The sequence below is a fragment of the Myiozetetes cayanensis genome, unplaced genomic scaffold (genome assembly GCF_022539395.1).
Source record: "Myiozetetes cayanensis isolate MyiCay16 unplaced genomic scaffold, myiCay2020 scf1, whole genome shotgun sequence".
Classification (NCBI taxonomy): domain Eukaryota; kingdom Metazoa; phylum Chordata; class Aves; order Passeriformes; family Tyrannidae; genus Myiozetetes; species Myiozetetes cayanensis.
In genome coordinates this window covers 129881539-129899054 of record NW_026086604.1, presented here as the reverse complement: position 1 = coordinate 129899054, position 17516 = coordinate 129881539, and the positions used below count along the sequence as shown (strand labels likewise).

Below are 17516 nucleotides of genomic sequence, written 5' to 3'. Positions count from 1 at the left end.
TCCTGGTAGAACACCATTTTTTCTAAAAAACCCCCTATTTTTTTAAAAAAATGAAAATACAATAAAATTCCGTTAGTCCAGTCCTTGTTTAGGTGGCCTTGAGAGGGGAAACTCATACATTTCTATGAAAAGTAAATATTTTTTTAAATTTTGTACAAATGTCATAAATGTTTGTAATGTCCGTGGTAATTTTTCGCAATCTTCAGCATTAAGAAAGTCTTTAGTGCCTATTCCAAGAATTGCCAACTTTTTTTCTGTCATATCTTACAACAAAACAACATGAAATAAATGTTCAGCCACTAGAGAGAAGAAGCAGAAGAAATGTAGGCAAGTTGGAAGGAAAGGAATTGCATTCTTTGGTTTGTATGAAAAAGCCCGTGGAAAGATCATTGTGCACAATTTCCTGTGGCCTTGGAGGGACGAAAATGGTTTTCAGCAACTGTATCTACAGATATGAGAGAAGGAAGGAAATAAATCCCATTTAGTAAACAAGAGTTACTGGGAGGCTTGGAGGGATGAGGGATGAAGACACCAAAATTTAGGTGTCTAAGTTTCTGGTGCAATCAATGGATATCTATTCAACATAACCAGAATGTAGTTCAGCTGTCCATGCAGTGTGCCTACCTAGTCTGCTTCTCCAAAATCACTGATTGGGGTGGGAAGGACTCTAATCCAGCTGCCTACATGACCTTGGAGATGGTCTAGGATACGCAAAACATTTGGCTAAGGCATGGTAGATAAAACATAGAGCACAGAGTAGATCCAGACCCTTTCAAAATTGCAACTAGAGGCCACTCAATTCTATGGCCCCTCAAATAGCTATACACTGCTAGAACATGTGCAGACACATACATTTAAACACCAAATCTGAATGTTAAAACTATTCCTTATGTGCATGGTCTTAGAGAAATTATTTTCTTCTCAGTTTAAAAATAGTAGGACATAGGAAGAGATTTTAGAAAAGTTTTACCTTGAAGAAAGCAATTATCTAGGAAGTGATGAACTAGTTGTTCTGTCCCAGAAGGATTTTTGGAATGAAGTGACATTAAGTGCCTTCATTTAATTTGTTAAGAAAGAGTATACCCTTCTTGCTTTTCAGTTCTCAGCTTTTCTTCCACTCAAGAAAGAAAGGAATGGCAAACAGAAACCAGTGGGTACATACATATTATCCCTGCAAACAGCAATAAGATGAAGGAGGGGGAAATAAAGAGCAGTATATAAACATAAGACAGATGACATGCCAAAAAGGGATGACAGGAAAAAAAAAAAACAACCCACAAACAAAAGAGAATGTCAAAATGAAGAGTGTTGCAAAATAGAGGAAAACAAAGATGATCAGAACCAGAATGAGAATAGAGTGCCTGAATAGTGTTTAGCACACTCAGGGATTTATCAGCTATAAAAATATATATTGGTTAATAACATAATTCTTCAATTATTATTGAAGAGGTGTAATGCTCTGTAGATCTGCTAGTGTAACTACATAGAGTTTAGCTGTTTCTGGAAATCATATATTATGAATTGTTCTGTATTTGGAAGTAATACACCCAGTAACAATACTTTGGTAGACATGACTGTATATATTATACAAATAGATAAATTTCTCTAAACCCACCTTTCCTGCAGCTTCCAGCTCCTTTTTGTCTTTCTTAGCATGCCCAGCCAACATCCTCATTTCAATCATTCCTGCCACTGCAATGATGGGCACAACAGCTAAAAGTAGCAGGGTCAGCTGCCAGCCATATATTAATGATATAATGACTCCAGTCCCCAGGTTGGCTATGTTTTGGGCAATTAATGCTAGTCTGACACCAGTCGCCTGGAAGAAGAAAAAAGACATTTCTTACTAAAGTAACTGTGATTTAAATAAGAAAAGCATTTTCACCCCCAATATTCCTGATTCTCAAAGCACTATTTAAAAAGTCTTAAGTCAGCTTTGCTATTTTTTCAAAATGGGAGCTTCTTAAATGTTTTTGTATAAAAATATCCTGATCACATTTATTTCTTCTTTTCCCTTATTCTGATTACTTAAATGTACACCACAATTTCTAAATTCTGCTCTTGAACCTGAACAAACTTGAACCTCAACACATATTTACATATACATCTACACATTAAAATTGGTCATATTTTGTAGATCATACACTTAGCTTTATAAGTCATCACACAAAGTGCAATGAAAAAGAAAATTGATCGTTTAACTTCTCCAATGGAAGTAAAGTCAAAGATACTTCAGAACTCCTCAGTTCAGAAAAAAAAACAAACTCATATCTTCTTGGAGCAGTAAAAATTTACTTAAGCATACACAAATAATTACATTCCGTGTACTTTGGCTTAGTATTACACACCCCTGAAAATCCACAATTTATTTTTAAAGACACTCTGAAAAGTAACAGAGGAAAGAGAGTCTATTGCTTGCGATTTTTAATTTTTTTTTATTAAGGAATCTGTGCCACCAGAAAAATAGCAGAAGATCCTAAGCTGAACAAATTTAGATGCATATCTTTAGGTGAATAAGATCTCTTTAAACAGATTTCTTAGATAAGAGATTCCCAATAAATTTGTTTAACAATGAAGATCACAATACAGCACAATAGTAAACTTTAGAAAAGGTTTACTTGGAAATTTTTTTGTAAACATATATTACCATAACTGTTATAAAACACCTCAGTGCATTCTCTACCAACTATTGTTTTATAGTAAATTTTAGTTGTCAAAGTTGAGACTGTTATCAACCAGCCACACCCAACCTGCAACTTTGCTATATGCTAAAGCAGTATGAAAAACACCAAACCAAAATTCTACTTACTCCTTTCACTTGTGAGGCATCATTAGCAAGTCTCGTAGTTAGTGCTCCAGTGCTATTTTTTGGATTATCAAACCAGCCCATATCCTACAATAAGAAAAACTATTTTTAAGAGCAGTGTTTGGACATTTCGTATAAACTGCAAAGTAAATCTAAGGTCTACTTAATGCAACTGGGTTTAGTGTCAGAAGACTGTGTAGGTGGCAGTGCCTCACTTCTGCATATTTAATTAAGTTTAATACCTTCATTAATTGTTGGGGTCAGGTATACAGTTTATAATTTATTCACCATGTGACTCAGTATCTGATTTAAAATTTCATATGTAATATGCATTGAATTAAGTCCTGATAAAGTATTACTGGCATTTGTGACGTCAAAGCTCAATTGAAAGATTGCTTTTTCATTAGATTTTCAGTATGGCTGATCTATAAGTCATAGTTTTGCAGACTACAAGAGTTTTCTGTCCCATTGCTAATAGTCACATCCACATGAATCAAATTCTGTGCTTACATGTAGCTTTATGAGCAAGAATAAAATCCCATAACTATTCTATTGTATATTTCAAAGTCTAACATACTGATCCTGAAATCATGCAAAATTAAAGCTGTCTTAGACAACTACATGAATTACTTTAAAACATTATGAAATATTTATATTTTAGTTCTCTGAAAGTGGCTTTAGATTTCAGTTTACAATCTTATTATTGTACTAACAAACAAAAATTATAGATTTGGGAGCTCCTTGACAGAGACGTCCAATTTATAAATAAAAACATGTCACAATTTAAATCAGACATTTAAAGTAAGATTTACAATGTAAGCTGTGTTGCATTTCTTTACTGGAGAAAGAAATGTGCACCAAGAACACAAAGCAGGTAAATGAACAGGCAATGGGATACTGCTGGTGCACATCAGCTTGTTGAGCTGTAGTAGCTTGGCCGTAAATCTTAGTCCTTGCAAGGAGTACTTAAAAAGCTCTTGTATTGGCTTAAGACCCTCCTTGTAAGGATACTTGGCTTAACCACACGTAACTAGCCAAATTGTTTCAAAACTGATTTAAACAATAATCTCTGTAGACAAATCATAATATGATAGTGATGCATTATACAGTTATTTTATACAAATACAATCAATAATTATACCAGTTATATAATTTTACCAATTATTACTATTATTATACAATACAATTATTTAGTTACATTTAACCATTACATATGAAATTATTAAACTGATAAATTGCAAATTTAATTGTTAATTGTTAAATTACAATTATTATACTATTATAAAAAGAATTACATTTAATTACAATTAATTGTTTTTAAAACCCTGGAGTGCAAAATATTTATTATCTTTACCTGTCTAAGCATTGCTTTAAATGCCATGAATCGAAGCCTCATTGTAAGAATTTCTCCAGATTTGCCAAATGTGTAACCCTATGAGAAAAGATACAATGCTTAGCATACTATTACAGTGTCTGTGTTTATTCAATAAATATTTTAGATACATCATCTCCACAACATCAAAGTACAAAATATTGCAGTCTTGTTTGCACAGAGCAAAGACAAAACTAAGTTTAATATATGTAAATCCTAGTAGGCTCACAGTACAGGCATTCAAATATTATTTCTGAAAAAAATACAGGGAGCATAGCAATATTTCGCAGTACTGCTTCACCACCACACTTCAAGGAAAAGATCACTAATCAACCCTTTGTCTTCATTTGTATGAGCTGACCTATGTCAGATTTAAAGAGGTAGCATTTAGGCCACTCATTTTAAGTTAAGGACTTAGTGAGGCAATCTGGATTCATTGAAGTCAAATGCATCACTCATATTGAAAGCGTTGTCTGAACATTTATAAACTGAGCAAACCTATCACAGCCATGTACAACTCAGTCTTCTGTACTCAGGGCCTTTCTGCATGTATGTGCCACAAGACAATTCCATAAATAAATTAAAAGGTTTTTGCGAGAATGTTTATTCTGATGTCCCAAGTGCACATTCTTTTTTCACTGTGTAGGTTCTTTTAACAGATAAAACTGTACAAACATATTCAGAAGTTATAAACCAGACTATACATGAAATTGTGATTACTATTTTTTTATTATTGTTGTTAATGTGGCAATGTTGTAGCAGTTACAGCCATTCGTATTTCAGCAGGAGGACCTGAATATCAGCATGATAAGTGTTACCTGATGAATTTGGGCCTGGGAATCTTTTGGAGACTCCCATAAGGTAAGGCTTGAATGGGAAAAGGCTTAGGGAGATAAAAAAATGGAGAACTAAGGCAAGAGATTGGTAGATTTTCAATCACTAACAGATTCAAGCAGGAAGGCTTGAGGATGAGAAGGAAGTGGTCAAGGCTGGAGGGGTTGGTTGTTAGGTGAGATGTGTTTGACTGGTGATTAAGAGGGGAAGTTCTGAAGTAAAGAGGTCTGAATAGGTTGGAAGGTCTCTAACACATGAGAAGCTCTAGGTCAAAAAGGTTTCAGACACATCTAGAATCATAAATACAGGTTCGAATTTGAGTTGGAGATGTGTATTCTGAAGATGCAAATTTTTAATATATTTCAGAACTGGTTTCTAAAACATGATGAACAATTACAATAGAGTAAAAATAATAAAACATACCTGAAGAAAGAAAGTAAAAAAGGAAATTATCCCAACTACTAAAAACAGTAGTGAATATAAGTCACTCTTTTGTCTTAAAAGGTCTTTGTCAGTTTCTGAGAAAACCTATAAAAATAACATTCAAAACAACATTATTTAAAATCAACCGACATCTAAAGTAATCTCATTTTCTCAGTAATTAAGTTTGGTGGTCATTTGCATTCCTTTAAAATTTGAGTATATCTTACATATGATTACAAGTATAACAAGCAAAATTCAGCTTATAGCAAGATTTTTAGGATTTTGTAAATTTCACATAATTTTTCAGATATTTGCAAGAGTGCTTCATCCACTCCTCAGCTTCATTATGCAGTGATTGGTTTAAACCTAATTTTATAAAAAATAAATTTAATGTAAATATGAATATGTAATATTTTATGGTTTTTGCATATTTTACTCCAACTTACCCCTATAATTTCGGAAAATATGATCGCAAATCCAGGTTGTAAAGCTCCGTTGATAACTGCACATAAGATTCCAGCTACAAAGTATGGCCACTCAGTTTTGTTTAACTTCATAATTTTCAGAAATGAAGCTGGAGGTAATTCTTCCTCCTAAAAAAAAGGGAATTCTGTTAGGAGAAGCATGAATGTCTTTGGAGAAATATGGAGAAAAAGAGAGATTAATAGTCAATTTCCTACTCCCAGAACCTACTCAGAGGAAGTAAAAATGTATACTTTTTAATAACATGAATAAATGTACAAAACTGTACAAACCTGATTGTACATTTCTTTTTATTATTCTAATACAAGGAACCTGTGTAACAAGCTGTTACACTACATCTACAGCTCTTGTCATTGTATATTAGTTTATCCATATAATTTTTGTTGGTGAATACTCTCGGTATTGGTCAATGGTGCTTGAACTATCAATTCTGGGCATATTGCTGTGTGGAATCCACGACTAGATTAATTGAAGTAATTGTTCACTAAGCATTTATAACAGTGAAGTAATCACTGTAAATATGAATGCAATCATCTTTGGAGGGGGGTTTTTACAAATTTTGTTGTAAGAGTTGTATGTTGGGCCAAATGCTCTGTTTCTGATCCAAAAATGAATGTTTAACCTTCATAGACTATGTCAGTATATTATGCAGATATACATATTTCTTTTAAACCTAACTGATTTTCAATAATAAACCCATCAACATTGTTATATATTTTTTAAGTCCCATTTTATTTACATTATCATTCACCTTGAGAATAAAAAAACAAGCTATGAATATTAACAGTTGAATGCTATTTAGAATTTGAAAATTCTTATGGCCTAGATTAAACCTACCACATTTTTTCACCCCTATCAAATGCCTCCTTCCTCTTGTATCTGTCTTGAGCAGGAGAATGAATTTAAAATACATCTTTAGAAGGAATCAAATTCACTAACATCTCTGCAAAGATACTTACAGGTGAACTTTTTTTCTCATCAGAATCATCATCTTGCTCTGCTCGCTCTTTCATACTTCTCCGAGTTGATCGTCTTTTCAGTCCTCTTGTAAAGGATTCTCCAAATTCTGGTTCAGAGTCACGGTTTTTGACACTAAGTGCCTTCTCATCTTTTTCTGATGAGGGAACTTCAGCTTCTATTGCCTAAAAGTGGGAAGAATGTGATGCTAACATTAATTATGCATATATTACTTTCAAAATTATAAGGTAATCAAAGTAAAAGTAACTTGAAAGAGATATGGAGGAAACAACATGTTTTAAAGGAGATATGAAAATCAGTGTTTTATTTTAGTAGATCTCTGTCTTCAGAGCTTTATTCATATGAGTATCACACCTCTCAAGAAAATATTTATATTAAGGGGAGGGCAGGGGAGTGTAAGTGGCTACTCTTTTTTTTTCTATGAATTAACTACTAACAGAATTTTAAATTGAGGGTAAATGTTTTGCACTCATCTTGGGTTCTCAGGGTATACACTCTTTATTTATGAAGAGATAAAAAATTAACCTGCTTTACTGCAGACCACTCTTAGCAATACTTGACTTTAAACGGAATATGGAAGTTCAGGATGAAAGAGGTCAAAAAGAGATTTTGACTGAAAAATTTGAGCAGTCTGGAAAAGAGCCCTACTCTTGGTGATAGTTTTTCCAGTCTCTTTGACAGAATTAATAAATGTCTACCCACCCCTGAGCTATTTAATAGTAACGGGAGTCAAAATTGCCTTCAACTTGTTTTTATTTTTTCCAGAAAGTTTTTATTTCTTCCTGCATTTTGCACTACTAATAAAAATTACTTTTTTCTTGCTTTCCACTTTTTGTTTCTTTGTTTTTTAATTTTCTTTCCAATTTATATTTCCTCATTTTTCCCTTGATCACATTTGCTTGCATACAAAGTTACTTTGAATCTAAGGTAACCAAATGCATTCTCATGTTTTATGAAGAAATATTCTAATTGGTCTGGTTTACTCTTTGACATACTGAGGAGGCAGTTTCAGTTTCTTTAATGGACATGGTGGTTATGCAGTGAAGCTCTGCTATAACCTAATGGTCACATGGGACATTGGGATGTAAGTATCAAAGTATTTTGGTCTTCACGTAATAATGAATATATTTCTGATATTTATTATAATTTCTAATCTCTTTTTTTCTGTCTACATAACTTCAAAACGTATTTTCACACTTGGCATAGCTGGATTATTTTTCTTTTTCTACTCTTCTCCCACATTCTTTTCTTTAGAAAGAAATTCAATATGAAGGAATATAAACAAACAGCTTAAAATATGCGTGCTCTATTCCTTCAGTATCAGCTACTGTATTTTACCTTTTATCATAGGCTAAGAACAAGAAATAGAATAGCAACCTACTGTAGTCATCTGCTCTACATTATCTGCACAAAAGGAAAACATAAAATAATCTTTTAGATTTAAATAACTAGAGGATTAAAAATGTACTATCCTGGGTTTAAATAGGTCTTGTGTCAAAACTAGTGGTCTCCTCTCTCAAATTACTGGTCTCCTTCAAAACACTTCCTCATACTTCTGATAGCATACAATGACTGTGGGTGAGGAAAACAAAAAAGAAAATGAGGCAACAGCTAGCGAGAAAAGTACCTGCATGTTAACGAGTTTGTGGTAGATTCCCTTCCTCTCAATCAGTTTAACATGGTTTCCTTGCTCGGCAACAACTCCACCTTCAAACACAGCGATGTGATCTGCATTTCGGACTGTTGACAGCCGATGAGCCACCACAACCGTGGTGCGTCCTTCCCTTGCCTAGAAAGAGCCAAGTATAATATGAGTGTTTCTAAGTAAATTCAAAAAGTGTTCCTCTGTGTATTAGAGTTGAATAATACCTAAAGGAAACACTGAAATGGTTCACAGAAAAATATAACTTTCCAAAAAGATTTGAAACCATATTTCAATGCGCACCTTAAAACAGAAATATAATCTTTACCCTTAAGATGAAGAAGAGACAACCTTTCACCATGGCACACATACATCCTACAATTTTGAGCACAAATATCTAAACAATATTCTCAATATTTAAAATTTTAGAATGTTACAAACCTTAAAATCGAAAAAATGCCAGAAGGTTTTATATTGAAGCCCATAGTTCTCAATTTAAACCTTAAAATTCATGGAAAATAGTTTATACTCAGAAGTATTAGAGAACACTTCACACTTATATTTTAAAAATTTCAGTGTTTTAAGCTCTAAGTCATTGTTAACTCAAGTAGCTACAATGAAAATAAAACCTCCTATTACTTCATGTGAAATTATTTCAACTATCAACCTGTCTTTGGATATTTATAAATGTATTACACCTAATGTTTCAAATGTCACAGCTTGCCATTTTAATTATGAGTCTGTATTAAAGTGATCAAGCAAATTTTAGCTTAACTAATCAAAGTAATGATCCCAAGCAGTGGAATTTTGTTGGAAAACAAATGGAGTTCAGTAATGTCCCTCAGAGTCCATACTGGGACCCATATTATTTAATATCTTCATCATTGATATAGATAAATGGGATTGAGTGCACACTCAATAAATTTACAAATGACATCAAGCTGAGAGGTGCACCTTATTCACTGAGGGAGGGGATGGCATTCTGGTCTCTGACAGGCTTGAGGAGTGAAGCCAAATGAACACCATGAAGTCCAATAAGGCCAGGTGAAAGGCCCTGCACCTGGGTCAAGGCAATCCTCAACATCAATACAGACTAAAGGATGAATGAATTGAGAGTAGTTCTGCAGAGACAGACTTTGGAATAATGGTGGATGAAAAACTGGACATGAGCTGACAAATGTGTGCTTGCAGTCCAGAAAGCCAGCTGTAACTTGGGCTGCATCCAAAGAAGCGTGGTCAGCAGACTGAGTGAGGAGATTCTCCCTCTCTACTCTCCTCTGACGAGATCCCACCTGGAGTACTGCGAGTTCTGAGGAAGACCACAAAAACTATCAGAGAGCTAAAAGACCTCTCCTATGCAGACAGGCTAAGAGAGCTGGGGTTCAGCCTGGAGAAAAGAAGGCTCCAGGGAGACCTCATTACAGCCTTACAGTACATAAAGGGTGACCACCCTTACGACCATCAGGTGACAGATTTTTACCAGGGCCTGAAGTAACAGGACAAAGGACAATGGTTTTAAACTGAAAGAGGGTAGATTTAGATTAGATGTAAGTAAAAAAATGTTTACGATGAGGGTGGTGAGACACTGGAACAGGTTGCCCAGAATTGTGGATGCCCCACCCCTGGAAGTGTTCAAGGTCAGCTTGGGTGGGGCTCTGAGCAACCTGATCAAGTGGAATGTGTCCCTACTCCATGGTGGAGACTAGATAATCTTTAAAGGTCCCTTCCAACCGCTCTGTGATTCTGTGAGTCCCTAGCTCTTCTGCAAAGGTTCACAAGTACACAAATTTTTAAGGTAAATACAGGGACTCCTGAGTTGCACCAGGGATGAGCTGTCCATTATCAAGACATTCTACATCAAGAGCAAAAGAAGCACCTAGAAGTTTTCATGTTAACTGAAGCAAGTGTTTCCTTGGAGTATTTCATGCCAAGTCACTGCTACAAACAATTATGACATGCTGGTAATGCTTATCTTGTCTGTCAAGCTTCACAAGTTAATTAAGCAGGTGACTGACAGCAATATTCATATCAGTAAGACAGATAATAGCAGAGGATGGTATTTACACCAAGAAAATGTTGATTTAAGCTTAATAATGCAGAAAATATGATTTCATCTTCTCACTCAAAATAAGATTCCTCTCTGTAATACTTGCAGGATCTCAAAAATTCTCAGTACAAAGAATATTTGCCAAATCAAAGTTTACCTTTTTTTGTTTTATGAGTCTCTATTTTCAACAAAAGTTGGGGGGAAAAGTGCTCGTGCTTACCTGCTTCATTTTAAAACACTAACCTTGTCCAGTGCCGCCTGCACAACTGATTCACTCTCAGTATCCAAAGCTGATGTTGCCTCATCAAGCAGAAGAATTTTAGGATTGCGAACCAGAGCTCGGGCAATTGCTACTCTTTGTTTCTGGCCTCCACTCAGCTGTGCCCCTCTTTCTCCAACCACGGTTTCAAACTTCTACAAGACAACCACATGTATTCAAAACACTCAGTGTCACGGTACTCCCACCAAAGACAGGCAGTGTAAAGGAAAGAATCATCAGTGTCAGTAGCCCCAGTAGCGTCTCCTCCTTCCTTCACAGGAATAAACACGCACTTGAATAAACCTGCCTAATCATTTGTGTTCCTGGAATCCTAATACTTTTTCAAATACCTGCTAAATCATGACCTGAAGATACAAAATTAACATTCTTCTCACAAGTTATGAGGAAGCTCTGCATAGCTTTGCATATCCACAGCTCCAAGGATAGCTTCCTCTCTCAACAAGCATTCCTCCTAATTGGAGGAACTATTTGGCACAAGAGGGTTTAGAAGAAATTTTTTCAGTGGGAGAACTGATCTGCTTACATTGGGTAGCTTCATGATGAAGTCATAAGCATTGGCTTCCTTGGTAGCTTTTTCAATCTCTTCCATGGTGACATCCTCACGGCCATAACGAATATTTTCTGCAATAGTGGTAGCAAAGAGCACGGGCTCCTGGTTCACCACACCGATAATCTCCCGCAGGTATCTTACATTTAAGGTCTTAATATCCTGCCCATCGATGGTAACCTAATCAAAAGGAAGCAGACAAAAATTGTTTGCCGAGTGTTTTGATCAAGGAACCTCTCTTTCCATGCTGGCACATGCCTTTTTAGGTGAGACTTTACCATATCATTGGAACAAGGTGAGTGAGGCCAGAACTAGGCTTTCAACAAGTGTGACATACACAGTAGTCATTTCACTTGAGGTATCTTACCATGCCTTCCTTGGGATCATAAAATCTCTGGATGAGCTGAACAGTTGTACTTTTCCCACAGCCACTGCTGCCAACCAGGGCCACTGTCTGGCCAGAACTAATCTTGAGATTCAAGCCCTTCAGTATCTGTGCACATAGGAAAGGTAATCAAAAACATAACAGTATGCAGAAATATCAGTGTAAATTTGATGAAAATATAAAGACTACAATAAAATACCCTTTGTATTTGTAGCAGAATCCGGCACAAAATAAAATTTATAAACATGTGGGTTTAAATTTCAGCTTAATTTTCTTACATTTACAACACAATTGGTCCAATATCAATGTGTTATACAACACATTTCACAATTACCTCTCTCATGAACCAGTTCATATGATGAAATAATAATATTACTACCCATAACTAAAATATAATATAGAAACCATATGATGCAACATTCCTGTATCATGTTGCCTCACCCTTTTTTTTAACGCACCATACAAACTACAGGGAAGTTATGTAAAAGTCATGGTTAAAAGCTCTGTGTCTTTTCTTTCTGCCTATCAAAAGTAAGAAAGATCGTTTTATCAAGGCCAGTGATTTTCCTTCAAGGTAAGGAAGGAAATAATCACATAGTGCAAAGACACTGTCCATGAAAATATTTTCAGAAATCATTCAAATGTCTTCCATCTCCACTTTATTAAGACTCTGGTTTTATGACAGTGCTTCAAAAAGCCAACTTATTATCTGTCTAGACAGAAAAATACAGATTCTGATCTCTATTCCATGTATAGTGTGTCCTTGCTGGATTTGTTTCTTTAACTGTTTCATGCACAGTCATCGAGAGCTGCATTGCAAGTACTCTCAAACCTACTATTTCATTATTATTACTATACACAAACAATAGGGTTAGGATGTAAGTTTAGGTTCTGATAGAAAAACACATTTATGTTTTTTTGCACAGACACGCTTACTATAGCTTTAGACAGAAAGTTACATAGAAAACTTAATATGTCTGGCTGAGGTGTAAATATATCCAGCTAAAATCCCTGTGATGGTAAGGTATTTTTATATACATTAGAGAATCAACTTGGAATTGTTATATTTTCAACAAAATTTAATATATGTCACTTTTTAATGATTTTTTTTCCCCAACAAATGATCTATATTTTTAACTGTAATATATATAAGGTTTCATTTACAATACCTCAACATCTGGTCTGGATGGATAATTGAAGTAAACATTTTTGAATTCCAAATTCCCTTTAATGTGGTCCGGTTTGTAACCTGCCTCTGAATAACTGTCAATTTGAGGTTCCTGTGCAAAATAAAATACAAAAAAACCCCATTTCATAAAGAAGTCCTGGAGTGCACCATTATTCTGCAGAGATATTAAATGTGGTTTTTAAGTAATTTAGTTGAGATTTCTGAAATAAATAAATTGCATGATGTTTTGCTCCCTCATTGCTGCATGGATGATAGGCTTATGCAAGAATACTTTTATAATTTTTCCATTAAGCTCTTGTGTGAATTTAGCAAATGTCTTTAAGACTGTACCCATAGCTAGTCATAATGTGAGATTCATTTTACTACCTGATGATTAACCTGAGTAGATAATCTCTAATGAGCTGTTCATACACTGTTCATTTATAGCTTTGGCCTTTCTGCTGAAAAAATTCGTCTGAGAAGCAATTGATCTGCTGATCATTACTCAGAAGCAGATTTCTGAATTATCAGTGGGTTTGTTTGTGTACAGAGTGGGTCTAAAACTTGAAGTATACTTTAACAATAATCCAAAACATGCAATTGCATTTCATATTGCTAGCTTCATTAATTCAATTGCTAGCTTCATTAGCTAGCAAAATCGCAGCTTCCCTGATTTTAGAATCTCCTGGCAATTGAGGTCCATATCCAGTTTACCAGGTTGTGTTTTATTGATTTGCTGGCACTCACACTACCACGGCTGTCCCTGATACCATGAAATCTATGCTCATATATCTACATCGTCTGTAATCATGTGATTACAGCACCACAGATATGTCCTTCATGATAAAAACATTAGAGGATATCCTTCAAAACCAAGTGATTCAGAGATCCAGTACTTCTACCTCTGAAGCAAGGACTGATAATTCTAAAAGACAAAGCAGAACTGACTAATAATTATACATTCTCTCTGGTTTTATCTTTATATTTCTGCTTATTTCACACAGATATTTATTCTTACTAATTTCATATCCATAAATAGTGCCTATCTTTAAAAAGAAGGGTCTCTTCTCTTCAAAAGAAGTTTTGAAATAATAACAAGGGCAAGGATACTCACATTGTCTATTATATTAAAGATCACATAGGCAGCTCCTCTTGCACTAGCAAAAGCCTCTATGCTTGGAGCAGTTTGTCCAATACTGAATGCTCCAATCAATACAGAGAAAAAGACCTGAAAGAAATATTTATCGTGACATATATTCATTCTTATTAACCAGAGAATTACATTTATTTATTTACTTTAGATATCTTTGCATCAGGAGGCTCCATGACTGTTAACAGAAGTTTAAGGAATCTAGAATTGCAGAAAAACTGAAAACAGAGAATAACATTAAGAAAAGGGCTTTTTAAGAGTCAGCTGAGAACTGAGCTCATGCACAACGTTAATATTGCAAACATACTGAGAAGAAGTGAAAAGGTGATTGAGATTTGTAAAATCTGTGCCGAAAAATGTAGACTCGCACTTGATGTCTTGGGATACTATTGTATTAATTCATTCTTAGGCCAAAGACATTCTGAAGACCAGAAAGTATATTACCTATCTTCCAGTGAAACCAAGACAGATATGCAAAGCACTATCAGTCCGCTTTTAAAATTACAATGAAATAGAAGAATACAAATCCAGCTTTTCCATCACAAAGTAATAAAGGATCCCTCTGCTTCAATGAGAGTGAGTGCAAGCAAACAAGAAAGAGAAAAAGAACATATCAACTTTTTTCTCAGTGCAGTATAGTTTATTGCTTTCAGTTAGTATGAGAAAAAAAAAAAAAGAGGTAATAAAATGATGCTTCTCAGAGCTCGTAACAGCCATAGTATGACAGAGCAAAGTCCGTGACAGCCACTGTCTTGAATAGGGGTTATTCACAGATTTGACACATGATAGGGTCACACCCTCCCATCCCTGCTTTAAAACCACCATTCAATGAACTATAACATAGACAATTGAAATTGCAAAGACTTTGAGCAGAATAAATTACACACAAGGTCATGAACCTCAGTGAGTGTTCTATATGCCACCCTGCATAAAAGGTTCCAAAAAGCCAAAAAGACGTATCAGAGACATTTTTCATGAACTTCAGTGATTCATAAACAAAACAAATCAAAACAGGCAGTTTAAAAAATAAATAAACATATGCATATGGTCACCTGTCTGGGCTTTTATTATGGTTAACGAAGTTATTCTTACCTTATTTTTTTGATATCTCACACAAAATTAGAATGGTTGTCACATCAAGAGAAGAATTTAAGTTATGACTTATGAGTTATGGGTTTTTTACATATTTCCTAGTCACAAGTGTATTTTTATCCCCCTCAATTTCTAAAAATACTGGGAAGTGATTCCAAGCTCTCATAGCACAAAACGTAAAAAAAGTTATCTATTTAGACCATACAGCAGTCAACAAAAAGTATTTGTTTCTGCATCCTGAAAATATATTCAGCCCCATAAATCTGAAAGCAAATAGCAACTAGGAAGGGTATTGTACTTCAGCTTTGGATTGAACTGTTTCTATATCAGTCTGATCTTAAGAAAGTCAGAAAATACATAAGAACAGTTGAAAATAATGTAAGTTTTATTTTGAGTCCATATAGATTTTGAGATGCTTTAGAAACATGTAGACTTCTGTGGTGAGAATCTTTTTTGTTAAGAAGGGATGCTACGTTGCCAGTTTTGGCCCATAACTTTTGTTAAACTCAAATAAGTTCTCATTACATAATTCAGTGTGCTTTTCTCACTGTTGTTGAGAGTTTACTCAACTAATACTTACCGTCAAAACTTTGCCAATAGTGTAATCATCAGTTAAGACCAAAGTAGTTCCATACCAAAAGGCCAGTGCATATGATGCATAAATCAGTAAGAAAGCAGCACCCATAGAAATATTAGCTGTAATAGCCTTTCTTATTCCAATTCTTTTAGCATCTTCTAAATTTTTATGGTATCTGGAAGAAAGAAAGAAGTTCAAATTAGACTTACACTTGTACCATGGCACACAGTACCAAAAACTCTGTGGATGAGTTAGGACACGCATGCTCACAAAGTACATCAGAATATATAAAATATCTAACCTAAGACTGTACAAAGATAGCCCTGGAACAGGATAATCTAAGGTAACTCCTTAAAAGGCCAATATCAGTCAACATGATATGTAGAAATAAAAGGGCATTGCAGGTCAGGGCTTGGCATTCAAGTTCCTTAAATAAGCTGAAGGTCAGTGAACTCTGATAGTGAACCACTTAAGACAAAAGGTTAAAATAAATCACAAGAATTACGTTTTACAGTAGTGGAAATAGAGATATCGTTTGTGAGCACCTTCACATCTACTGAGTAATCAGATTACCAAGGATATCGTTATCTCTTCTCATGACAGGGCCTTTTTTTTGTCTAAAGCTCTCGCTGTGTGATGTTTGAAGTACTTTGTTTACCCTCTAAAGCAGAGACAATATATCTACTTGTTTTGACTTTTTCTAAAAAAGTACCTAATTGTCTTTCAACATGTAGTGAACATTGGAATAACTTCTAACTGACAATCCTCCATTATGTAAAAATGCAGAAAACAAGACTTTCAACAACAAAGATACCAGAAAACTTCAAAGTATCTGAAACAAGTACTTTAAAATCCACTGATGAAAGCAAATATTGCTCTTACCTTTTAATTTCTTTTTCCTGTCCTCCAAAAGCTATTACAGTACGGATTGCTGCCAGAACTTCCTCTGCAACAGCACCTGCTTTTGCATATGCAGCTTGTTCTTTGTCAGTGAAAGCAGAGAGAACCTAATATAAGATCAAATGTTTTGACATAGGAAAATTAGAATGAGCCCAATCACTTCATAATGACTTTTATCACAGTTACTTTCTTCCAATAGGAAGCCTTTTGATTATATTATGTATGAGTGCAGAATGTGCAATATCCAAATCCTAAAGTATATTGTAAATTCAATCAAATAACTAAATGTTACCCTTTGAAAACAGGTAAGGGCTGGATTTTCCACTCTGCTTTCACCTGGTGCAGGAGATTAGATGACTAGTCCTAGTGAGTCCTGGTTCTCCCCAGCCAGATCTTCTCAACTCATTCTCATCTCTGGCTACATTAGCGAGAGGGCCCTACAGGTTACATTAGTTGGCCACAGTCTGTAAAGACTCAGGCAGTAGACATACACGGCACATGCTTCTCTAACCTTTTCTGCAATATACTCACTCAAGACAGAGAAACCTTTCATGACCTTTAAAATGTAAGGGAAATAAAATACTATAAAAATCTGAAGACTTTCAAATTACAAATGTAAGTCAGTCTAATCCCACGGTAATTTGGTCCTTCTCTCATCTAAGTCTGTCTAAAATTTCTTACCAAAGCTGTTAGCAGCTCTGAAAGAAACTCTGTGTCTGAGACCAAGTTTTTTTCTAAGTTATTCCCTTATTTTTCAGGAGGAGTAATTATTCCTTTCAACAGAATAAGTACTTATGTGGATGTAGTTAAACAGTTACATGTGTGGATTCTA

At 34.9% G+C, this 17516-nt stretch overlaps 1 protein-coding gene across 2 annotated transcripts in view; it reads right to left on the bottom strand.

Moving 5' to 3' along the window:
* Window positions 1-17516, bottom strand: part of ABCB1 (ATP binding cassette subfamily B member 1) — a 49456-nt gene that overhangs the window by 11025 nt on the left and 20915 nt on the right. For both annotated transcript variants that reach the window (XM_050338923.1, XM_050338860.1), the window contains 14 exons: window positions 16667-16791; window positions 15788-15959; window positions 14080-14193; window positions 12967-13077; window positions 11780-11905; window positions 11389-11592; window positions 10829-10999; window positions 8524-8685; window positions 6878-7060; window positions 5882-6028; window positions 5436-5540; window positions 4161-4238; window positions 2810-2893; window positions 1616-1819 (listed from right to left, as the gene is read on the bottom strand). In XM_050338923.1, the coding sequence (XP_050194880.1) occupies window positions 1616-1819; window positions 2810-2893; window positions 4161-4238; window positions 5436-5540; window positions 5882-6028; window positions 6878-7060; window positions 8524-8685; window positions 10829-10999; window positions 11389-11592; window positions 11780-11905; window positions 12967-13077; window positions 14080-14193; window positions 15788-15959; window positions 16667-16791 (1986 nt within the window). The remainder of the gene's footprint in view (window positions 1-1615; window positions 1820-2809; window positions 2894-4160; window positions 4239-5435; window positions 5541-5881; window positions 6029-6877; window positions 7061-8523; window positions 8686-10828; window positions 11000-11388; window positions 11593-11779; window positions 11906-12966; window positions 13078-14079; window positions 14194-15787; window positions 15960-16666; window positions 16792-17516) is intronic.